Consider the following 25,941-nt stretch of genomic DNA (forward strand, 5'->3'; position numbering starts at 1 on the left):
TCTCTATGGTTACTCTGGTCAGAATGTTCTCTCTGGTTGCTCTGGTCAGAATGTTCTCTATGGTTGCTCTGGTCAGAATGTTCTCTATGGTTGCTCTGGTCAGAATGTTCTCTATGGTTACTCTGGTCAGAATGTTCTCTATGGTTGCTCTGGTCAGAATGTTCTCTATGGTTGCTATCTTCCAGACCAACTTTGGGTGGAGGTGAACTCTCTGAACCCCAGTTTGTTGATATTTGTGTCATCACTACTCTAGATGGGGGCCTGTTTCTCCAAAGTGTTTGATGGCTGTCCACTGAAAATCAACTGTGCCACGTCGTGGATACACCCGGATACAAAAGGTAACACGCACAAACTACTGTACACACACACATGTTAGAGAGTGAGTATGTGTCACAGACAATTCAATTTGTTTGTACTGTTTTCCAGACCAATACCTTATATTTGGGACAGAGGATGGTATTTATACCCTCAACCTGAATGAGCTGCATGAAGCCACCATGGAACAGGTAGGAACACATGGGTTATCATGTGGAGGATAACTTCGCTTTGACACTAATAAAACCCACTGTGTCTTGTTGAACCATAAATATATAGGACCAAACTGAAAGCACATATTACTGTCTGTAGTATTTAATACGTCTCTGAATCCATCAAATACGGTGGTAGGCACAGCACTAAGAAAAGCCCCTCAGAAATATTAGGGATGGAACGATTCACCCGATACGCGTCGGTCCCCGATTCTAATGTACTTTTTACTCCATACATTTCCCCTGACACCCAAAAGTACTCGTTACATTTGACACGAAAATGGTCCAATTCAAGAGAACATCCCTACTGCCTCTTATCTGGAGGACTCACTAAACACAAATGCTTCGTTTGTAAATTATGTTGGAGTGTGCCCCTGGCTATCTGTCAAAAGTTTTATTATTATTATTATATATTTTTTTTAAATATACAAAAAAATGTACCGTCTGGTTTGCTTAATTAATTTAAGGAATTTGAAATGGTTTATATTTTTACTTTGACTTTTGATACTTAAGTATATTTAAATCCAAATACTTTTAGGCTTTTACTCAAGTAGCATTTTACTGGGTGACTTTCACTTGAGTCGTTTTCTATTAAGGTATCTTTTTTTGAAACTGTTGTACTTTTTCCACCACTGTGTTGCAGTTCTTGACACAAACTGGTGCGCCCGGCACCTACTACCGTAACCCGTTCAAAGGCACTTAAATATTTTGTCTTGTCCGTTCACCCTCTGAATGGAACACATACACAATCCATGTCTCAATTGTCTCGAGGCTTAAAAATCCTTCTTTAACCCGTCTCCTTCCCCTTCATCTACACTGATTGAAGTGGATTTAACAGGTGACATCAATAAGGGATCATAGCTTTCACCTGGATTCACCTGGTCAGTCTGTCATGGAAAGAGCAGGTGTTCTTAATGTTTTGTCTACTCGCTGTATATGGTCATTTTTAGATATACAGTGTAAAAGTTGATCATTTCATAACGAGGACAGCGATTACTTTTGGTGAGGTACACTGTATGGCCGAAGAGATCACTCTGTAAAAAAAAAGTGGTCAAAACCATTTGATTTGGAGATGGAGGTGAAAGACAAAACCAATGAATATATAGCAAAACTGTGTCATAGCTATTTTGTAAATGACGTTTCAAACTAAAACGTATCGGAGCCCGTGTATCGAGCAAGCTACGAATCGTCTTGAAAGGGAAAGATGAACATCCTCAATAAATATAGCTATTAACATGTCTACACTCATTCTTACCTCATCTTAGTTACTGTAGGTCTGAATCCATGAAATAGTGTGCTGTCTACTGCCGAATTGTTCTATTTCAACAGTGAGTATTGAATGTCCTTTATTGTGTTATGTTCCCCCTCTAGCTGTTCCCCAGGAAGTGTACCTGGCTCTACATCATCAACAACAACCTGATGTCTCTGTCAGGTGAGTCAGTGGGACAGATACAGGTATCAACAACAACCTGCTGTACTGCAGTCTGAGAGGCGGTATCAATCACAGCCAGCTGCTGGAGATGGTGCTATAATAACCTGCTGCTTTGTTTTGCTGTCATCTGACTGGAAATACCATCACCTCATAACTATTCTACAGGAACAATTCCTTTACCTGGTATCGACACACCATACTGTAAATACAATCACCTCATAACTATTTATAGACCAGAAGTAGCAGGCTGTTTAGAAGCTTTTGGATGAAAACCCTCATAAGAAGCGCTTGACTGCATATTATTGTGAGTCCTGTCTTTATGGCCTACTGCTGTGTGGAATAAATAAGGCATTTGGTACGGACCAGTGGTTGTGAAGACTCCTGGTTACAGTAGCAATGTAGATAGTTTGGACAGATGATACACCTCATGATCAAAAGTATGTGGACACCTACTAATCGAACATCTCATTCCAAAATCATGGTCATTTTAATATGGAGTTGGTCCCTTCTTTTGCTGCTATAACAGCCTAGATGTTGGAAAATTGCCATTCAGCCGCAAGAGCATTAGTGAGGTCGGACACTGACGTTTGAGCGATTAGGCCTGGTTCCTATTCATACCAAAGGTGTTCGATGGGGTTGAGTTCTGTGCAGCCCAGTCAAGATCCTCCACACCGATCTCAACAAACCATTTCTGTATGGACCTCGACTTTGTGCACTGGGACATTGTCATACTGAAACAGGAAAGGGCCTTCCCCAAACTGTTACTAGAAAGTTGGATGCACAGAATCATCTATAATGTCATTGAATGCTGTAGTGTTAAGATTTCCCTTCACTGGAACTAAGGGGCTTAGCCCAAACCATGAAAAACAGCCCCAAACCATTGTTCCTCCACCACCAAACTTTACAGTAAGGCACTGCATTGGGCCAGGTACCATTCTACTGGCATCTGCCAAACCAAGATTCGTTCGTTGGACTGCCAGATGGAGAAACGTAATTCATCACTCCAGAGAACACGTTTCCACTGCTTAAGAGTCCAAATGGCGGCGAGCTTTACACCACTCCAGCCGAAGATTGGCATTGCGCATGGTGATCTTAGGCTTGTGTGCGGCTGCTCGGCCATGGAAACCCATTTCATGAAGCTCCCGACAAACAGTTCTTGTGCTGACATTGCTTCCAGAGGCAGTTTGGAACTCAGTAGTGAGTGTTGCAACCGAGGACAGATTATATTTTTACACGCTTCAGCACTTGGCTGTCCCGTTCTGAGAGCTTGTGTGGCCTACCACTTTGCGGCTGAGCCGTTGTTGCTCCTAGACGTTTCCACTTCACAATAACATCACTTACAGTTGACCGGGGGCAGCTCTAGCAGGCCAGAAATTTGACGAACTGACTTGTTGGAAAGGTGGCATCCTATGACGGTGCCATGTTGAAAGTCACTGAGCTCTTCAGTATGGGCCATTCTACTGCCTATGTTTGTCTGTGGAGATTGCATGGCTATGTGCTCGATTTTTATACACCTGTCAGCAACGAGTGTGGCTGAAATGGCCGAATCCACTAATTTGAAGGGGTGTCCACATACTTTTGTATATATAGTGTAAGACCTGAAAGTAGAATTGAACCATTTTTCTCTGAGAAAGACTCAAACTGTCGTTAGTTTATGCATGGCTCAATGTATATAGCTCATCTGTACTAGAGGTCTTCATGCATCCACCTGTACCCGAGGCCCGATTCGGGGTTCCCGAGCGGATCCGGATACAGAATTGTAAATAATATCACTGTTCTGGATCGGATCCGTTTCTCACGGGGGGGTATATGTAATTTATGCTGCTACTCTTCCGTTTCGCGAGAGTGGCACGTGTAATGTTTTCTTGGTCAAACATAAATCAATAGACTACAGTCATAGAGCCTCCTTGGGGGGTTAGGAGATATCTAATCAATGGAAGATGGAATTAAAATGTAGAGAAGATGACGAAGAGCCAACTGGTAGGCTCCTACTTGATATTCTGAATGGCGTTGTTGTTGTTGGCGTTGTTGTTGTTGTTTGTAACCGTGTAGGACCCAGAAAGCACATGCAACCTCCAATTTAGCCTAGCTAGCTAGTTAGCTTAACTAGCTTCTCCCAGTTTGATACAGTCAAGACAGGTACTAGGTAATCATATTTTATGATAAATAACCTAGCTATGGAAGCTATAGCTGTGAGTTGGCTTGGTTGGTTGCTGTCTCTCCCTCCCTCCCCCTGTACCTCGTGTCACTTGCTCACACTCACAGTAGCTTTAAACACACACAGCACAACCCCAGCTAGAGCTTCACCACTTTCTACCTCCTCCATCGCACTTTATCAGCTCCGGTTAATAAAGTAGCTTCAAAATTGACTTTTTTTCTGCTGCTTCCCTCACAAATCTCTCTCACATCTCCTCTGGATCCGATCAGGTCTATACGGAACGGGCCTCGTTGGTCGTTGGGAACGGGGTCTCTATATAAAACATTTTATAATAATTATGCATATTGGGTCTGGAGGGAAAGCCCCCAGGTTCATTTCTTTTATGGACCCGTGAAGGCCTCTAATCTGTACCATGTGTGGTATATCTGTGTTTTAACCACTGTTGAATTTCTCTACACGCTGCTCTGTTGTAAGAAAGTGAAAGTAAGCGTTTCTTACTTATTGTAAATTATTACTAGGTAAACTTAATTGTACTGTTGTGCATCCTACCATAAAGCTAAAGTAGGCCTATGCCTCGGCTCAGAGTAAATGTAATCTCTGATTTCTTGTCCTCTCTTCCTCTTGGACTCTGTCCCTCCTTCTCACCTCTCCTCTGCTCTCTTCTCTGGTCTGGCTTGATTTTGGTATTCTACTAACCGGCTTCATCAGAAGGTAATCACCATCATCATCGTCACAGTTACACCCCTGTATTGTATATTACCTATAACTAGAGTTATAAAATTCCATTAAGTTTCTAAAAATTCTAGCCTCCTGAGTGGTGCAGCACTCTAAGGCATTGCAGTGCTGAGGCGCGATCCCACCGTTTCGGGTTAGGGGAGGGTTTGACCGGCGGAGCTTTCCTTGGCTCATCACGCTCTCGCGACTCCTTGTGGAAAGCCAGGCATCTGCAAGCTGACTTCGGTCATCAGTCACACGGTGTTTCCACCGTCACATTGACACAGCGACTTCCGGGTTAATCGGGTAGTGTGTTAAGGAGCAGCGCGGCATGGCAGGTCATCTTTCGGAGGACACGTGTCCTGACCTTCGCCTCTCCCGAGCCTGTTGGGGAGTTGCAGCGACGAGACTAGCAATTGGATATCACAAAAATGGTGTAAAAGTTACAACATTTTTTTACTTTTCTCAAAATTCCCAGGTTTTCCAGAAATTCCAGTTAGGAGATTCCTGGAATTAGAATGGGATAATCAGGAAGTCCAGGAATCCTCCAACCAGGATTTCAGGAAAACCTGGATATTTTGGGAAAGTTCCCAGAATTTTGTAACCCATACCCTTATCTAAACATCAAGCTAGCTCCCATCCAGCAGATCCCAGCCCTTTTATGTTAAGGTTAAAGTGCATATCATTTCACGCTGGTTCCTTAAAACTAATTTGCTGTTGATGATGAATACATCTACACTTGTAATAACATGTTTCTGCAATATATCCTCTTTCCATCCTTCAATCTATCTTAGTGTTGTCTTTGGTTTGTTCCACTATAACGGGATGTCGTAAAACACTGTAAGAGATGTCTTTGACCCCAGAAAGGACACCATGTCTGGTGACCTAAATGGCACATTATTTCTCATGTAGTGCACTACTTTTGACCAGAGCCCTGTAGGGAATAGGGTGCCATTTGGGACTAAGTAGTGCACTATATAGGGAATAGGGTGCCATTTGGGACTTATCGGTCTTCTTCCTATAATGTGATGCTAACTTGTTTCATATGTGATCACAGGAAAGACCTTCCAGCTGTACTCTCACAACCTGATTGGACTGTTTGAGCAGCTGAAGAAGCCTGGCCTCGCCTCTCAGTTCCAGACACACCGCTTCCCAGACAAGATCTTACCAAGGTGAGACACGCACACACTACATCCTCTGACTCGCTTGTTTTAATGGATCCCCGACGAGAGAGAGGGACCTATTCTATTGGATCCCCAGTGAGAGAGAGGGACCTATTCTATTCTATTGGATCCCCAGTGAGAGAGAGGGACCTATTCTATTGGATCCCCAGTGAGAGAGGGGGACCTATTCTATTGGATCCCAGTGAGAGAGAGGGACCTGCTCTGTTCTATTGGATCCCCAGTGAGAGAGAGGGACCTGCTCTGTTCTATTGGATCCCAGTGAGAGAGAGGGACCTGCTCTGTTCTATTGGATCCCCAGTGAGAGAGAGGGACCTATTCTATTAGATCCCCAGTGAGAGAGAGGGACCTATTCTATTCTATTGGATCCCCAGTGAGAGAGAGGGACCTATTCTATTGGATCCCCAGTGAGAGAGGGGGACCTATTCTATTGGATCCCCAGTGAGAGAGGGGGACCTGCTCTGTTCTATTGGATCCCCAGTGAGAGAGAGGGACCTGCTCTGTTCTATTGGATCCCCAGTGAGAGAGAGGGACCTGTTCTGTTCTATTGGATCCCCAGTGAGAGAGAGGGACCTATTCTATTCTATTGGATCCCCAGTGAGAGAGAGGGACCTATTCTCTTCACCTTACAGATCACTAAAATTATAGAAATAATAATATGGACATGAGCCTACAGTCAAATTGCTGTGGTCTGGGGGGAGGATGTTCCCGGTCTAGTTGTTCTATTTCTACAGTCCACCACACCACTCTCCAATCACCATATGACTGTGTGTTGATCCTGACTGACTGGCTGTTTCCTCTCTGCAGGAGGTTTGCCTTGACAACGAAGATCCCGGACACAAAGGGCTGTCACAAGTGCTGCATTGGTACGTTTACTATACTAGAGCAGCTGTACTCCTCAACCCCTAGTTCCTATAGCAGCTGTACCCCTCAACCCCTAGTTCCTAGAGCAGCTGTACCCCTCAACCCCTGTCTAGTTCCTAGAGCAGCTGTACCCCTCAACCCCTGTCTAGTTCCTAGAGCAGCTGTACTCCTCAACCCCTAGTTCCTATAGCAGCTGTACCCCTCAACCCCTAGTTCCTATAGCAGCTGTACTCCTCAACCCCTAGTTCCTAGAGCAGCTGTACCCCTCAACCCCTGTCTAGTTCCTAGAGCAGCTGTACTCCTCAACCCCTAGTTCCTATAGCAGCTGTACCCCTCAACCCCTAGTTCCTATAGCAGCTGTACACCTCAACCACTAGTTCCTAGAGCAGCTGTACCCCTCAACCACTAGTTCCTAGAGCAGCTGTACCCCTCAACCACTAGTTCCTATAGCAGCTGTACCCCTCAACCACTAGTCCTCCTAGAGCAGCTGTACCCCTCAACCACTAGTTCCTAGAGCAGCTGTACCCCTCAACCACTAGTTCCTAGAGCAGCTGTACCCCTCAACCACTAGTCCTCCTAGAGCAGCTGTACCCCTCAACCACTAGTTCCTAGAGCAGCTGTACCCCTCAACCACTAGTTCCTAGAGCAGCTGTACCCCTCAACCCCTGTCTAGTTCCTAGAGCAGCTGTACCCCCTCAACCCCTGTCTAGTTCCTAGAGCAGCTGTACCCCCTCAACCCCTGTCTAGTTCCTAGAGCAGCTGTACCCCTCAACCACTAGTTCCTAGAGCAGCTGTACCCCTCAACCACTAGTTCCTAGAGCAGCTGTACCCCTCAACCCCTAGTTCCTAGAGCAGCTGTACCCCTCAACCCCTGTCTAGTTCCTAGAGCAGCTGTACCCCTCAACCCCTGTCTAGTTCCTAGAGCAGCTGTACCCCTCAACCCCTGTCTAGTTCCTAGAGCAGCTGTACCCCTCAACCCTGTCTAGTTCCTAGAGCAGCTGTACCCCTCAACCCCTGTCTAGTTCCTAGAGCAGCTGTACCCCTCAACCCCTGTCTAGTTCCTAGAGCAGCTGTACCCCCTCAACCACTAGTTCCTAGAGCAGCTGTACCCCTCAACCCCTGTCTAGTTCCTAGAGCAGCTGTACCCCTCAACCCCTGTCTAGTTCCTAGACCAGCTGTACCCCTCAACCCCTGTCTAGTTCCTAGAGCAGCTGTACCCCTCAACCCCTGTCTAGTTCCTAGAGCAGCTGTACCCCCTCAACCCCTGTCTAGTTCCTAGAGCAGCTGTACCCCCTCAACCCCTGTCTAGTTCCTAGAGCAGCTGTACCCCCTCAACCCCTGTCTAGTTCCTAGAGCAGCTGTACCCCCCTCAACCCCTGTCTAGTTCCTAGAGCAGCTGTACCCCCTCAACCCCTGTCTAGTTCCTAGAGCAGCTGTACCCCCTCAACCACTGTCTAGTTCCTAGAGCAGCTGTACCCCCTCAACCCCTGTCTAGTTCCTAGAGCAGCTGTACCCCCTCAACCCCTGTCTAGTTCCTAGAGCAGCTGTACCCCTCAACCCCTGTCTAGTTCCTAGAGCAGCTGTACCCCTCAACCCCTGTCTAGTTCCTAGAGCAGCTGTACCCCTCAACCCCTGTCTAGTTCCTAGAGCAGCTGTACCCCTCAACCCCTGTCTAGTTCCTAGAGCAGCTGTACCCCTCAACCCCTGTCTAGTTCCTAGAGCAGCTGTACCCCTCAACCCCTGTCTAGTTCCTAGAGCAGCTGTACCCCTCAACCCCTGTCTAGTTCCTAGAGCAGCTGTACCCCTCAACCCCTGTCTAGTTCCTAGAGCAGCTGTACCCCTCAACCCCTGTCTAGTTCCTAGAGCAGCTGTACCCCCTCAACCCCTGTCTAGTTCCTAGAGCAGCTGTACCCCCTCAACCCCTGTCTAGTTCCTAGAGCAGCTGTACCCCTCAACCCCTGTCTAGTTCCTAGAGCAGCTGTACCCCTCAACCCCTGTCTAGTTCCTAGAGCAGCTGTACCCCCTCAACCCCTATCTAGTTCCTAGAGCAGCTGTACCCCCTCAACCCCTGTCTAGTTCCTAGAGCAGCTGTACCCCTCAACCACTAGTTCCTAGAGCAGCTGTACCCCCTCAACCCCTGTCTAGTTACTAGAGCAGCTGTACCCCCTCAACCCCTGTCTAGTTCCTAGAGCAGCTGTACCCCTCAACCCCTGTCTAGTTCCTAGAGCAGCTGTACCCCTCAACCCCTGTCTAGTTCCTAGAGCAGCTGTACCCCTCAACCCCTGTCTAGTTCCTAGAGCAGCTGTACCCCTCAACCCCTGTCTAGTTCCTAGAGCAGCTGTACCCCTCAACCCCTGTCTAGTTCCTAGAGCAGCTGTACCACTCAACCCCTGTCTAGTTCCTAGAGCAGCTGTACCCCTCACCCCCTGTCTAGTTCCTAGACCAGCTGTACCCCTCAACCCCTGTCTAGTTCCTAGAGCAGCTGTACCCCTCACCCCCTGTCTAGTTCCTAGAGCAGCTGTACCCCTCACCCCCTGTCTACTTCCTAGAGCAGCTGTACCCCTCAACCCCTGTCTAGTTCCTAGAGCAGCTGTACCCCTCAACCCCTGTCTAGTTCCTAGAGCAGCTGTACCCCTCAACCCCTGTCTAGTTCCTAGAGCAGCTGTACCCCTCAACCCCTGTCTAGTTCCTAGAGCAGCTGTACCCCTCAACCACTAGTTCCTAGAGCAGCTGTACCCCCTCAACCCCTGTCTAGTTACTAGAGCAGCTGTACCCCCTCAACCCCTGTCTAGTTCCTAGAGCAGCTGTACCCCTCAACCCCTGTCTAGTTCCTAGAGCAGCTGTACCCCTCAACCCCTGTCTAGTTCCTAGAGCAGCTGTACCCCTCAACCACTAGTTCCTAGAGCAGCTGTACCCCTCAACCACTAGTTCCTAGAGCAGCTGTACCCCCTCAACCCCTGTCTAGTTCCTAGAGCAGCTGTACCCCTCAACCCCTGTCTAGTTCCTAGAGCAGCTGTACCCCTCAACCACTAGTTCCTAGAGCAGCTGTACCCCTCAACCACTAGTTCCTAGAGCAGCTGTACCCCCTCAACCCCTGTCTAGTTCCTAGAGCAGCTGTACCCCCCCCCAACCCCTGTCTAGTTCCTAGAGCAGCTGTACCCCTCAACCCCTGTCTAGTTCCTAGAGCAGCTGTACCCCTCAACCACTAGTTCCTAGAGCAGCTGTACCCCTCAACCACTAGTTCCTAGAGCAGCTGTACCCCCTCAACCCCTGTCTAGTTCCTAGAGCAGCTGTACCCCCTCAACCCCTGTCTAGTTCCTAGAGCAGCTGTACCCCCTCAACCCCTGTCTAGTTCCTAGAGCAGCTGTACCCCCTCAACCCCTGTCTAGTTCCTAGAGCAGCTGTACCCCCTCAACCCCTGTCTAGTTCCTAGAGCAGCTGTACCCCTCAACCCCTGTCTAGTTCCTAGAGCAGCTGTACCCCTCAACCCCTGTCTAGTTCCTAGAGCAGCTGTACCCCTCAACCCCTGTCTAGTTCCTAGAGCAGCTGTACCCCTCAACCCCTGTCTAGTTCCTAGAGCAGCTGTACCCCCTCAACCCCTGTCTAGTTCCTAGAGCAGCTGTACCCCCTCAACCCCTGTCTAGTTCCTAGAGCAGCTGTACCCCCTCAACCCCTGTCTAGTTCCTAGAGCAGCTGTACCCCTCAACCCCTGTCTAGTTCCTAGAGCAGCTGTACCCCTCAACCCCTGTCTAGTTCCTAGAGCAGCTGTACCCCTCAACCCCTGTCTAGTTCCTAGAGCAGCTGTACCCCTCAACCCCTGTCTAGTTCCTAGAGCAGCTGTACCCCTCAACCACTATTTTGTAGAGCAGCTGTACCCCTCAACAACTTGTTCTTGTTACCTGTGGTCAGTTTAGACTAGTCAAGAGCCTCCATATTTTAAAAGTGAGAGAAGCCATGCTGTTACCTCTCCTATCATTCAACAGGCTGTTACCTCTCCTATCATTCAACAGGCTGTTATCGCTCCTATCATTCAACAGGCTGTTATCGCTCCTATCCTTTGACCTTCCTTTTCCTTTTGTCTCCTATAATAATACAGTGGCAAGAAAAAGTATGTGAACCCTTGGATTTAATAACTGGTTGACCCTCCTTTGGCAGCAATAACCTCAACCAAACGTTTTCTGTAGTTGCAGATCAGACCTGCACAATGGTCAGGAGGAATTTTTGACCATTCATCTTTACAAAACTGTTTCAGTTCAGCAATATTCTTAGGATGTCTGGTGTGAACCGCTCTCTTGAGGTCATGCCACAGCATTTTAAATCGGGTTGAGGTCAGGAATCTGACTGGGCCACTCCAGAAGGTGTATTTTCTTCTGTTGAAGCCATTCTGTTGTTACATCTGTTTAATGGGTTGTTGTCCTGTTGCATCACCTAACTTCTGTTGAGCTTCAATCGGCGGACAGGTAGCCTTACATTCTCCTGCAAAATGTCTTGATAAACTTGGGAATTCATTTTTCTGTCGATGATGGCAAGCTGTCCAGGCCCTGAGGCAGCAAAGCAGCCCCAAACCAGGATGCTCCCTCCACCATACTTTACAGTTGGGATGAGGTTTTGATGTTGGTGTGCTGTGCCTTTTTTTTCTCCACACACAGTGTGGTGTGTTCCTTCCTTCCAAACAACTCAACTGTAGTTTCATCTGTCCACAGAATATTTTGCCAATAGCACTGTGGAACATCCAGGTGCACTTTTGCAAACTTCATACGTGCAGCAATGTTTTTATGGACAGCAGTGGCTTCTTCCGTGGTGTCCTTGCATGAACACCATTCTTGTTTAGTGTTTTATCTATCGTAGACTTTGTCAACAGAGATGGTAGCATGTTCCAGAGATTTCTGTAAGTCTTTAGCTGACACTAGGATTCTTCTTAACCTCATTGAGCGTTCTGCGCTGTGCTCTTGCAGTCTGACTCCTGACTCCAATTAGCTTTTGGAGAAGTCATTAACCTAGGGGCTTCACATACTTCTTCCAACCTACACTGTGAATGTTTAAAATATGTATTCAATATAGACAAGAAAAATACAATAATTTGTGTTATTAGTTTAAGAACACTGTTTGTCTTATTGTTGTGACTTAGATGAAGATCGGATCAAATTTTATCACCAATTTATGCAGAAATTCAGGTAATTCCAAAGGGTTCACATACTTTTTCTTGCCACTGTATACACTGAGTGTACAAAACATTAAGAACACCTTCCTAATATTGAGTTGTACCCCCATTTGCCCTCAGAACAGCCTCAGTTCTTCAGGCCATAGACTCTACAAGGTGTCGAAAGCGTTCCACAGGGATGCTGGCCCATGTTGACTCTAACGCTTCACACAGTTGTCAGGTTGGCTGGATGTCCTTTGGATGGTGGACCATTCTTGATACACAAGGGGAACTGTTGAGTGTGATAAAGCCCAGCAGCATTGCCGTTCTTGACACAAACCGGCGCGCCTGGCACCTACCATGCCCTGTTGAAAGGCAGTTAGTTATTTTGTCTTGTCCATTCACTCTCTGAATGGCACACATTCACAATCCATGTCTCAAGGCTTAAAAATCCTTCCCCTTCATCTACATTGATTGAAGTGGATTTAACAGGTGACATCAATAAGGGATCATAGCTTTCACCTGGATTCACCTGGTCAGTCTGTAATGAAAAGAACAGGTGTTCTTAATGTTTTGTCTACTCTGTGACTATGCCACTTAGCAGACACTGTGATTGAAAGTAACTTACATTGTAGTGAGTGCATACATTATTTACAGTAATCACATCTCTCTCTCCCACAGTGAGGAACCCCTATACGGGCCATAAGTACCTGTGTGGAGCGCTGCAGTCTGGGATAGTCCTGCTACAGTGGTACGAGCCTATGCAGAGGTTCATGCTCATCAAGGTCAGTCCCTCATCTAGTTAAATGGTCCCCCCTGTAGTTAAATGGACACACCTGTAGTTAAATGGGCCCACCTGTAGTTAAATGGGCCCACCTGTAGTTAAATGGGCCCACCTGTAGTTAAATGGGCCCACCTGTAGTTAAATGGGCCCACCTGTAGTTAAATGGGCCCACCTGTAGTTAAATGGGCCCACCTGTCGTTAAATGGGCCCACCTGTCGTTAAATGGGCCCACCTGTCGTTAAATGGGCCCACCTGTCGTTAAATGGTCCCCCCTGTAGTTAAATGGTCCCCCCTGTAGTTAAATGGTCCCCCCTGTAGTTAAATGGTCCCCCCCTGTAGTTAAATGGTCCCCCGTAGTTAAATGGTCCCCCCCGTAGTTAAATGGTCCCCCCTGTAGTTAAATGGTCCCCCTTGTAGTTAAATGGTCCCCCCTGTAGTTAAATGGTCCCCCCTGTAGTTAAATGGTCCCCCCTGTAGTTAAATGGTCCCCCTGTAGTTAAGTCCCACCTGTAGTTAAATGGTCCCACCTGTAGTTAAATGGTCCCACCTGTAGTTAAATGGTCCCCCCTGTAGTTAAATGGTCCCCCCTGTAGTTAAATGGTCCCCCCTGTAGTTAAATGGTCCCCCCTGTAGTTAAATGGTCCCACCTGTAGTTAAATGGTCCCACCTGTAGTTAAATGGTCCCCCCTGTAGTTAAATGGTCCCCCCTGTAGTTAAATGGTCCCCCCTGTAGTTAAATGGTCCCCCGTAGTTAAATGGTCCCCCCCGTAGTTAAATGGTCCCCCCTGTAGTTAAATGGTCCCCCTTGTAGTTAAATGGTCCCCCCTGTAGTTAAATGGTCCCCCCTGTAGTTAAATGGTCCCCCCTGTAGTTAAATGGTCCCCCCTGTAGTTAAATGGTCCCCCCTGTAGTTAAATGGTCCCACCTGTAGTTAAATGGTCCCACCTGTAGTTAAATGGTCCCACCTGTAGTTAAATGGTCCCCCCTGTAGTTAAATGGTCCCCCCTGTAGTTAAATGGTCCCCCTTGTAGTTAAATGGTCCCACCTGTAGTTAAATGGTCCCCCCTGTAGTTAAATGGTCCCCCCTGTAGTTAAATGGTCCCCCCTGTAGTTAAATGGTCCCCCCTGTAGTTAAATGGTCCCCCCTGTAGTTAAATGGTCCCCCCTGTAGTTAAATGGTCCCCCCTGTAGTTAAGTGGTCCCCCCTGTAGTTAAGTGGTCCCCCCTGTAGTTAAGTGGTCCCCCCTGTAGTTAAGTGGTCCCCCCTGTAGTTAAATGGTCCCCCCTGTAGTTAAATGGACCCCCCCTGTAGTTAAATGGACCCCCCTGTAGTTAAATGGACCCCCCTGTAGTTAAATGGTACCCCCCTGTAGTTAAATGGTCCCCCCTGTAGTTAAATGGTCCCCCCTGTAGTTAAATGGTCCCCCCTGTAGTTAAATGGTCCCCCCTGTAGTTAAATGGTCCCCCCTGTAGTTAAATGGTCCCCCCTGTAGTTAAATGGTCCCCCCTGTAGTTAAATGGTCCCCCCTGTAGTTAAATGGTCCCCCTTGTAGTTAAATGGTCCCCCTGTAGTTAAATGGTCCCCCCTGTAGTTAAATGGTCCCCCCTGTAGTTAAATGGTCCCCCCTGTAGTTAAATGGTCCCCCCTGTAGTTAAATGGTCCCCCCTGTAGTTAAATGGTCCCCCCTGTAGTTAAATGGTCCCCCCTGTAGTTAAATGGTCCCCCCTGTAGTTAAATGGTCCCCCCTGTAGTTAAATGGTCCCCCCTGTAGTTAAATGGTCCCCCCTGTAGTTAAATGGTCCCCCCTGTAGTTAAATGGTCCCCCCTGTAGTTAAATGGTCCCCCCTGTAGTTAAATGGTCCCCCCTGTAGTTAAATGGTCCCCCGTAGTTAAATGGTCCCCCCCCGTAGTTAAATGGTCCCCCCCGTAGTTAAATGGTCCCCCCCGTAGTTAAATGGTCCCCCTTGTAGTTAAATGGTCCCCCCTGTAGTTAAATGGTCCCCCCTGTAGTTAAATGGTCCCCCCTGTAGTTAAATGGTCCCCCCCGTAGTTAAATGGTCCCACCTGTAGTTAAATGGTCCCACCTGTAGTTAAATGGTCCCACCTGTAGTTAAATGGTCCCCCCTGTAGTTAAATGGTCCCCCCTGTAGTTAAATGGTCCCCCCTGTAGTTAAATGGTCCCCCCTGTAGTTAAATGGTCCCACCTGTAGTTAAATGGTCCCCCCTGTAGTTAAATGGTCCCACCTGTAGTTAAATGGTCCCACCTGTAGTTAAATGGTCCCCCCTGTAGTTAAATGGTCCCCCCTGTAGTTAAATGGTCCCCCCTGTAGTTAAATGGTCCCCCCTGTAGTTAAATGGTCCCCCCTGTAGTTAAATGGTCCCCCCTGTAGTTAAATGGTCCCCCCTGTAGTTAAATGGTCCCCCCTGTAGTTAAATGGTCCCCCCTGTAGTTAAATGGTCCCCCCTGTAGTTAAATGGTCCCCCCTGTAGTTAAATGGTCCCACCAGGTGGAAAAAGTTCCAGTAGATCAGACCAGGGCAGAAAATAGTTTTTCAAATTCTCAAGGTAGTCGAATATAGTTAAGTTAAATCTACAGTACCCTCCACTAATATTGGCACCCTTTTATTGTTTATCCTCTTGGTCTTTCATTCAAAATATTCACAAAAATCTAAACTTTAAAGTAAAATAATTGAAAAGACAAAATGTATTATCATAAAACAAATATTTTTCTCAAATATGTGTGGCACAATTATTGGCACCCTTTCATTCAATACTTAGTGCAACCTCCCTTTGCCAGATAACAGCTCTGAGTCTTCTCCTATAATGTGTAATGAGGTTGGAGAACACAGTGGTCTGAGACCATTCCTCCATATAGAATCTCTCCAGATCCTTCAGATTCCCAGGTCCACGCTTGTGGACTCTCCTCTTCAGCTCATCCCACAGGTTTTCTATGGGGTTTGGTTCAGGGGACTGGGATGGCCATGGCAAAACCTTGATTCTGTGGTCAGTGAACCATTTTCGTGTTGATTTTGAGGTATGCTTTGGATCATTGTCCTGCTGGAAGATCCAACCACGGCCCAGTTTAAGCTTCCTAGTAGAGGCAGTCAGGTTTTGATTTAGTATCTGCTGGTACTTGATGGAGTCCATGATACTATGCATCCTAACAAGTTGTCCAGGGCCTTTGGAAGAAAAACAGCCCCACAACATCAAAGATCCACCACGTGACCATAGAACACGGTCTCATTTTGAAAGTTCCAGTAACGTTTGGCAAACTGTAGGCGCTTGAGTTTGTTGTTTGATGACAGCAAAGGCTTTTTAATGGCAACCCTTCTGAGCCAACCTAACGTCTGCAATTCTCCAGCTGTGATCTTTGGAGATGTTTTTGGCCACTCGAACCATCCCTCCTCCAGGCCGATTGTTAACATCTCTAGTTGCTTTAAACATCTTCATTATTGTCCTGATAGTAGAAATTGACATTTCCAACCGTTGAGCTATTTTCTCATAGCCATTTCCTGATTTTTACAGCTAAACAACCTTTTGTCTCACATCATTACTGTATTCTCAGGTCTTTCCCATACGGGATGGAAGACTATGGGAACTTGGCCTGTGTGTCACCTCATATTTATACCCCAGTGAAACAGGAAGTCATGGCTTACCACTTAAGTGTTCCTAATCACTCAGGTAAACTTAAACGTAACATATGAATGGGAATATACTAAAGTTTGGTTTTACTAATTAGAATTTTTAGGGGTGCCAATAATTGTGGCACACGTTTCGTAGAAAAATATTTATTTCACTTTTTTTTCAATAATTTTACTTCCATTAAAGGTTGGCTTTTTGTGTATATTTTCAATGAAAGACCAACAGCAAAGACATTTTTTGCACAGCCCATTTTGCTCATATTTACCAAGGTTGCCAATATTAGTAGACATTGTAAAAAGTAACCTTTTTTCTTTGATGTTCAAATACAGGTCTCAGAAAACCAAATAATACTTTCAAGTATTTTGAATACCTCTCAGAAAACCAAATAATATTTTATGAAGAACCAAACTACAACCTTTTATTGATTTCTTCTAAATACAGTGCATTCGGAAAGTGTTCAGACCCTTTGAATTCTTCCACATTTTTTGTTTTTTTTCTCCTGATCAATCTACACTATACCCCATAATGACAAAGCAAAAACAAGCCTTTAGACATTTTTGCAAATGTATTAAAAATAAACTGATTTCACATAAGTATTCAGACCCTTTACTCAGTACTTTGTTGAAGCACCTTTGGCAGCGATTACGGCCTCAAGTCTTCTTGGGTTTGACGCTACAAGCTTGGCACATCTGTATTTGGGGAGTTTCTCCCATTCTTCTCTGCTGATCCTCTCAAGCTCGGTCAGGTTGGATGGGGAGCGTCGCTGCACCGCTATTTTCAAGTCTCTCCAGAGATGTTCGATCGGGTTCAAGTCCGGGCTCTGGCTGGGCCACTCAAGGACATTCAGACTTGTCCCGAAGCCACTCCTCTGTGTGTCAGTAACAACCACATCAACATTAAGGGACATGGGCAGCTGTGAGGAGGGGGGTTTATTCTCCAGGTCTTTAACCGTTTTCCAGAACTTCTTGGGGTTAGACCCAGAGAGAGAGAACTGCTCCTTAAAGTAACTAACTTTGGCCTTCCGGATAGCCTGAGTGCACTTATTTCTCATTTGCCTGAATGATAGCCAGTCTGCTTAAGTATGCGTGTTGGAAAAATGTGAGCTCACATTAAGCTGTGTCTCTGAGGGGGGCGTCGGCATATGGTCCCATCGCTGCAACTCCTGTACGGACTCGTGAGAGAAGGACAGGAGCCATGCTTCCTCTGAAACACGACCCACCAAGCCGCACTGCTTCTTGACACACTGCTCACTTAACCCGGGAAGCCAGCCGCACCAATGTGTCGTAGAAAACACCGTACAGCTGGCGACCTGAAGTCAGCATGCATGCCCACGGCCACCACAAGGAGTCGCTAGAGCGCGATGGGACAAGGACATCCCAGCCGGCCAAACCCTCCCCTAACGTGGATGACGATGGGCTAATTGTGCGCCGTCTCATGGGTCTCCCGGTCGCGGCCGGCGGCGACACAGCCCGGGATCGAACTCAGATCTGTCGTGACGCCTCTAGCACTGTGATGCAATGCCTTGGACCACTGCGCCACTCGAGAGGCCCACCTTCAAATTTTTCAATTGTTGGGAGTCATGCAGTAGTTGACCATCACAATTTATACAAAATATCATTGGTTAATTGGTTTCACATGATTATGTACACCTGGGGCAAAGAACATTCAGGAGGCTGGACATCTGTGTTAATTTCGTTTACAAAAATAGTGACAAATATTCATCAAACACCTATTTTTCAGTGGCAATTGATGAGACTATAACTGACTCAATAGACTCAGAAAAAAACTACAACTAAAACAAGACTAAATTATCTCTGTCTAAAATCTGACTACTTAGTGGACTGGAAAAATAGTTTCAGGAGAGATTGCGAGCACAATTAATATTACCAGCACAGATGTGCATTTCTGTTCAGCAGTGGGAAACACCGGTACATACAGCATACATCAGCTGGTGAGCTGCGGGGGAACAAGCGGTTAGTGTCGGCAGATAGGCTCCACTCCGGCTCTGCCTCCAATTATACACATGGCACAGGTGACTCTCTTGATTTCCTGTAGCTAACCAATCACCACCAGCCTTCTAGTTAGCTACCCTTTGCCTGGTTTAAGAAATACAAGCTGCTCTACAGAATTAAAAACAATAGCAGCATTGAGTTTAATAGTAAAACAACATTGTAGCTACGGTATGTTTTTTCTCTCCCTTGAGTAAAGTAAAGTAGGCTGTCTTTTGAGTTTGTAATGTCGCTCAACCCCTCACACTTTCCCCACTGCATTTGTTAGCCAGGCTAGATTCTAGCCCTTCAGCAGGACGCAAGGTTTTTGAACGTTCAGATAGAAATATGCTATGTAGAACAAACATGCCTCTGACATGTTGAATAAGGAATAACATTGGCTCTATTCATGGAATTTCTATTTGCAACGTTTGAGAATGGTTTTTCAACTGAACGTGTCCCTGGTAACATTACCAGTAGCCTACATGCAAACATTTGATGGCACAGAAAGAAAGGCAAAGCAAATAATGTATTGACTAAATTCCTCTTGCCTCTACATCTGACTGGATAAATGACTTTTATTTTGACTTAATGTGAACCCAGTGACTCAGACTTGAGCGCGGGGGCCAGGACTTGAGCGCGGGGGCCAGGACTTGAGCGCGGGGGCCAGGACTTGAGCGCTGGGGCCAGGACTTGAGCGCGGGGGCCAGGACTTGAGCGCGGGGGCCAGGACTTGAGCGCTGGGGCCAGGACTTGAGCGCTGGGGCCAGGACTTGAGCGCTGGGGCCAGGACTTGAGCGCTGGGGCCAGGACTTGAGCGCTGGGGCCAGGACTTGAGCGCTGGGGCCAGGACTTGAGCGCTGGGGCCAGGACTTGAGCGCTGGGGCCAGGACTTGAGCGCGGGGGCCAGGACTTGAGCGCGGGGGCCAGGACTTGAGCGCGAGCGCGGGGGCCAGGACTTGAGCGCGAGCGCGGGGGCCAGGACTTGAGCGCGGGGGCCAGGACTTGAGCGCGGGGGCCAGGACTTGAGCGCGGGGGCCAGGACTTGAGCGCGGGGGCCAGGACTTGAGCGCGGGGGCCAGGACTTGAGCGCGGGGGCCAGGACTTGAGCGCTGGGGCCAGGACTTGAGCGCGGGGACCAGGACTTGAGCCATAGGGACTCTTTAATCAAAGTAGTCTCTTTCTCAGATGTGTATTCAAATAATACATTTTAAAAAATTGCCATGTTTGAGGATCTGTATTCAAATAGTTGTCGTCACCTCCAAAGGAACTATTTGTTCCCCCTGAAAAAGTAACTTTCCACAAAGCAGAGTTACAACTAGTTATCCCAGGTCTACAGTAGGTTGTACTCGGTGAACAACAGCATTGGTTTTGAAACAAATCATGCCGTCATAATACATATTATAGAAGGACTCCTTAGAACCAAACACATAAGCTATGTTCCATTCAGGACTCCTTAGAACCAAACACATAAGCTATGTTCCATTCAGGACTCCTTAGAACCAAACACATAAGCTATGTTCCATTCAGGACTCCTTAGAACCAAACACATAAGCTATGTTCCATTCAGGACTCCTAAGAACCAAACACATAAGTTATGTTCCATTCAGCAAACTTCCATGCTCAGGAGCAGGCTAATGGAGAAGGAAAATGGGAGTTCTCTGCCTAGAAAATTGCTATAGCATCCATATTATTTAGTTTACAAAATGACTGGCATACTGTGGTATTAGAACCCACTTTACCACCTCAGCATTACTTCCAGAGACCCTCAACTCTCTCTTTTTCTCTCTCTCTCTCTCTCTCGTTCTCTCTCGTTCTCTCTCGTTCTCTCTCTCTCTCTCTCTCTCTCTCGTTCTCTCTCTCTCTCGTTCTCTCTCTTTCTCGTTCTCGCTCTCTCTCGTTCTCGCTCTCTCTCGTTCTCTCTCTCGTTCTCGCTCTCTCTCGTTCTCGCTCTCTCTCGTTCTCGCTCTCTCTCGTTCTCGCTCTCTCTCGTTCTCGCTCTCTCTCGTTCTCGCTCTCTCTCGTTCTCGCTCTTTTGTCCCTCAGCACTTTGACTTCCCCCTGCCCAGCCCTCTGAAGGTGTTTGAGATGTTGGTGGTTCCAGAGCAGGAATACCCCATGGTGTGTATAGCAGTCAGCCAGGCCACGGAGCCAGGCCAGGTGGTCCGCTTCGAGACCATCAACCTCAACTCCTGCTCTTCCTGGTTCACTGAGATGGGATCAAGTAAGGAACTAAACGCACACTACACAAAGACGTATCGTCCTCAACTCCTCCTGAGGGGTACGCTACGAAGCTAGCTAGATCTACACAGAGACTATCGTCCTCAACTCTGGCTCCTCCTGAGGGGTACGCTACGAAGCTAGCTAGATCTACACAGAGACTATCGTCCTTAACTCTGGCTCCTCCTGAGGGGTACGCTACGAAGCTAGCTAGATCTACACAGAGACTATCGTCCTTAACTCTGGCTCCTCCTGAGGGGTACGCTACGAAGCTAGCTAGATCTACACAGAGACTATCGTCCTCAACTCTGGCTCCTCCTGAGGGGTACGCTACGAAGCTAGCTAGATCTACACAGAGACTATCGTCCTCAACTCTGGCTCCTCCTGAGGGGTACGCTACGAAGCTAGCTAGATCTACACAGAGACTATCGTCCTCAACTCTGGCTCCTCCTGAGGGGTACGCTACGAAGCTAGCTAGATCTACACAGAGACTATCGTCCTCAACTCTGGCTCCTCCTGAGGGGTACGCTACGAAGCTAGCTAGATCTACACAGAGACTATCGTCCTTAACTCTGGCTCCTCCTGAGGGGTACGCTACGAACCTAGCTAGATCTACACAGAGACTATCGTCCTTAACTCTGGCTCCTCCTGAGGGGTACGCTACGAAGCTAGCTAGATCTACACAGAGACTATCGTCCTCAACTCTGGCTCCTCCTGAGGTGTACGCTACGAAGCTAGCTAGATCTACACAGAGACTATCGTCCTCAACTCTGGCTCCTCCTGAGGGGTACGCTACGAAGCTAGCTAGATCTACACAGAGACTATCGTCCTCAACTCTGGCTCCTCCTGAGGGGTACGCTACGAAGCTAGCTAGATCTACACAGAGACTATCGTCCTCAACTCTGGCTCCTCCTGAGGGGTACGCTACGAAGCTAGCTAGATCTACACAGAGACTATCGTCCTCAACTCTGGTTCACTGAGATGTGATCAATAGGCACCAAACGGAAGAAAACGGAAACTTGGAGGGACTATCAAGACTACCTGAAAATGCTCATTTTCATTTTCTGTTGCAAAGCATGTCATTTTAAAAGAGTGAACACAACCCTGGGTTCATACTGTATGTACATATTGAAAAACCTCATACTATGTTGATCTATTTCTGGATTCCAGTAGGGATATCTTTATGGTAACCATTATTTTCAATGCGTCTTCCCTTAGCTGGTCAAGCAGTGGATGCCATCCATGTGACCCAGCTGGAGAGGGACACAGTGCTAGTGTGCCTGGACAGTAAGTATGACCTCTGACCCCCACAGAGATGACTTCCTGCACTTTGTTTGTATCCAAAATGGCACCCTATTCCCTATGTAGTGCACTACTTTTGACCAGAGCCAATAGGGCTGGTAGTGCACTACTTTTGACCAGAGCCAATAGGGCTGGTAGTGCACTACTTTTGACCAGAGCCAATAGGGCTGGTAGTGGTCTTTTTTGACCAGGGCCCATAAGGAAGTTCACTACATAGGTAATAGTGAGCCATTTGGGACTCCCCTTTCAGTCTAACTAGTCCTGCACTGAGAAAGTAGACATGCTGTTAATTGTTTGCCCTTCAGTCATTATTTAATTTATTTAACCAGGAAAAAGACCCTTGAGTTTAGAAACCTCTTTGTTTTTCGAGGGGGACCTGGCAAGAGGTCAGCAGGAAGTTGTCAGCGTGTACACACAACACAATACAATATAATACAATTACATACTGAACCCCTGCCTTGAGATGGTATCACCCAACACATCTAGAAGGGGGGGGGGGGTTACATACTGAACCCCTACCTTGAGATGGTATCACCCAGCACATCTAGAAGGGAGGATTACATACTGAACCCCTACCTTGAGATGGTATCACCCAGCACATCTAGAAGGGAGGATTACATACTGAACCCCTACCTTGAGATGGTATCACCCAGCACATCTAGAAGGGAGGATTACATACTGAACCCCTACCTTGAGATGGTATCACCCAACACATCTAGAAGGGAGGATTACATACTGAACCCCTACCTTGAGATGGTATCACCCAACACATCTAGAAGGGAGGATTACATACTGAACCCCTACCTTGAGATGGTATCACCCAGCACATCTAGAAGGGAGGGGATTACATACTGAACCCCTACCTTGAGATGGTACCACCCAGCACATCTAGAAGGGAGGATTACATACTGAACCCCTACCTTGAGATGGTATCACCCAGCACATCTAGAAGGGAGGATTACATACTGAACCCCTACCTTGAGATGGTATCACCCAACACATCTAGAAGGGAGGATTACATACTGAACCCCTACCTTGAGATGGTACCACCCAGCACATCTAGAAGGGAGGATTACATACTGAACCCCTACCTTGAGATGGTATCACCCAGCACATCTAGAAGGGAGGATTACATACTGAACCCCCTACCTTGAGATGGTACCACCCAGCACATCTAGAAGGGAGGATTACATACTGAACCCCTACCTTGAGATGGTATCACCCAGCACATCTAGAAGGGAGGATTACATACTGAACCCCTACCTTGAGATGGTACCACCCAGTACATCTAGAAGGGAGGATTACATACTGAACCCCTACCTTGAGATGGTATCACCCAGCACATCTAGAAGGGAGGATTACATACTGAACCCCCTACCTTGAGATGGTACCACCCAGCACATCTAGAAGGGAGGGGATTACATACTGAACCCCTATCTTGAGATGGTACCACCCAGCACATCTAGAAGGGAGGGGATTACATACTGAACCCCTATCTTGAGATGGTACCACCCAGCACATCTAGAAGGGAGGGATTACATACTGAACCCCTACCTTGAGATGGTACCACCCAGCACATCTAGAAGGGAGGATTACATACTGAACCCCTACCTTGAGATGGTACCACCCAGCACATCTAGAAGGGAGGATTACATACTGAACCCCTACCTTGAGATGGTACCACCCAGCACATCTAGAAGGGAGGATTACATACTGAACCCCTACCTTGAGATGGTACCACCCAGCACATCTAGAAGGGAGGATTACATACTGAACCCCTACCTTGAGATGGCATAGTGCCTCTACATCACAATTTCAATGGTAGAGCTTAACTGCTAGGGGCTAAAAGAGATTTACTACTAAAAGACCAAAATATATCACTTTTGCATCGACTTGTCAAAATGAAGACCAGATTTGACGTTTCACTATAACTAAGCCTAAAACATCTGGTTTTCCATGAAACATTTTTTTTTCTTACTGTAAAACAATCACGATGGTCAGCAACATTTTCCTCTACCAGAGGTTTAATCTCAGACAGGGACACCCTCCAGTTTTAGTTTCCTCTACCAGAGGTTTAATCTCAGACAGGGACACCCTCCAGTTTTAGTTTCCTCTACCAGAGGTTTAAACTCAGACAGAGACACCCTCCAGTTTTAGTTTCCTCTACCAGAGGTTTAATCTCAGACAGAGACACCCTCCAGTTTTAGTTTCCTCTACCAGAGGTTTAATCTCAGACAGAGACACCCTCTCCGCTAGTTTTAGTTTCCTCTACCAGAGGTTTAAACTCAGACAGGGACACCCTCCAGTTTTAGTTTCCTCTACCAGAGGTTTAAACTCAGACAGAGACACCCTCCAGTTTTAGTTTCCTCGACCAGAGGTTTAATCTCAGACAGGGACACCCTCCAGTTTTAGTTTCCTCTACCAGAGGTTTAATCTCAGACAGAGACACCCTCCAGTTTTAGTTTCCTCTACCAGAGGTTTAAACGCAGACAGAGACACCCTCCAGTTTTAGTTTCCTCTACCAGAGGTTTAATCTCAGACAGGGACACCCTCCAGTTTTAGTTTCCTCTACCAGAGGTTTAATCTCAGACAGGGACACCCTCCAGTTTTAGTTTCCTCTACCAGAGGTTTAAACGCAGACAGGGACACCCTCTCCGCTAGTTTAATCTTTTACATCTCGTTCTAAGATCACCGAGCATTATTAGGACAGTTATCTTTTACCCATTTCAGGAAATGAGAAACATCGTAGCAGCTGAGAACGGACACTGTGATGTCCTTGTAAGTGAGGACATGTATAAAATATCTGCTTTTTTATCCGGCCACTATTCAAAAAGCCCCGTCCTGTTTTTATTGTAGAAAATCTAAAGATCGTGAACCTCATGGGAAGATTGAAGTCCAATAAGAAGCTAGCCTCGGAGCTCAGCTTTGACTTCGCCATTGGATCCGTTGGTAAGATGAGCTCTTTAATATTACTCACCTACTACTGTAACTTCTGTGTTAGAGTTATGGTTTCCCCTGTATTCACAGCCCACTACCCTTCAATACTATGCATCCTTTCTTGTCATTGTCAACATCGACCATCGATATATATTAATATTAATGTGTATGCTGATTGCTGATATCCTCCCTGTCGTAACATTCCCCTCCCTTCTCCTCCAGTGACGGTGTAATACGTTTGTATAATAAACTGTGTAATAATAATATGTATGATAACTGATGTCCCTCTCCCTTCTCCTCCAGTGACGGTGTAATACGTTTGTATAATAAACTGTGTAATAATAATATGTATGATAACTGATGTCCCTCTCCCTTCTCCTCCAGTGACGGTGTAATACGTTTGTATAATAAACTGTGTAATAATAATATGTATGATAACTGATGTCCCTCTCCCTTCTCCTCCAGTGACGGTGTAATACGTTTGTATAATAAACTGTGTAATAATAATATGTATGATAACTGATGTCCCTCTCCCTTCTCCTCCAGTGTGCCTTCAGGACAGTGTTCTGGCCTTCTGGAAGCACGGCATGCAGGGAAAGAGCTTCAAGTCCAACGAGGTAGGTGTTACCGTTAGTAGAAAAAACATTCGGTCACGTCATCTGTAACCATACTGTCACACTCTAGACATGCTTCACATTGTCAATCAAACTGAATCTAAATGACAATAACAAAATCTGACCAGTCAGATCTATACAGGAGGGTGATTGGAAAGGCTCCAGTCAGATCTATACAGGAGGATGATTGGAAAGGCTCCAGTCAGATCTATACAGGAGGGAGAGAGAGAGGGAGGGTAGAGAGAGAGAGGGAGGGTAGAGAGAGAGAGGGAGGGTAGAGAGAGAGAGGGAGGGAGGGTAGAGAGAGAGAGGGAGGGTGGAGAGAGAGAGGGAGGGTGAAGAGAGAGAGGGAGGGTGAAGAGAGAGAGGGAGGGTGGAGAGAGGGAGGTGGAGAGAGAGAGGGAGGGTGGAGAGAGAGAGGGAGGGTGGAGGGAGGG

The 25,941-nt window shown here is 46.9% G+C and overlaps 1 protein-coding gene across 2 annotated transcripts in view; it reads left to right on the forward strand.

Annotated features, from left to right (window-relative positions):
• map4k5 (mitogen-activated protein kinase kinase kinase kinase 5) overlaps positions 1-25,660 on the forward strand; it is a 91,703-nt gene extending 66,043 nt beyond the window's left edge. The window contains exons 23-33 of one of the 2 annotated variants that reach the window (XM_029730913.1): positions 254-338; positions 427-506; positions 1,899-1,959; positions 4,826-4,828; positions 5,889-6,003; positions 6,820-6,878; positions 12,698-12,801; positions 20,478-20,655; positions 21,870-21,938; positions 24,810-24,902; positions 25,437-25,660. In XM_029730913.1, the coding sequence (XP_029586773.1) occupies positions 254-338; positions 427-506; positions 1,899-1,959; positions 4,826-4,828; positions 5,889-6,003; positions 6,820-6,878; positions 12,698-12,801; positions 20,478-20,655; positions 21,870-21,938; positions 24,810-24,902; positions 25,437-25,555 (966 nt within the window). In that variant the 3' untranslated portion in view covers positions 25,556-25,660. The remainder of the gene's footprint in view (positions 1-253; positions 339-426; positions 507-1,898; positions 1,960-4,825; positions 4,829-5,888; positions 6,004-6,819; positions 6,879-12,697; positions 12,802-20,477; positions 20,656-21,869; positions 21,939-24,809; positions 24,903-25,436) is intronic. The other variant, XM_029730914.1, reaches the window with a different exon arrangement.
• Positions 25,661-25,941: the final 281 nt, after the last annotated feature.

This window comes from Salmo trutta, chromosome 33 (assembly GCF_901001165.1).
Source record: "Salmo trutta chromosome 33, fSalTru1.1, whole genome shotgun sequence".
Taxonomy (NCBI): Eukaryota; Metazoa; Chordata; class Actinopteri; order Salmoniformes; family Salmonidae; genus Salmo; species Salmo trutta.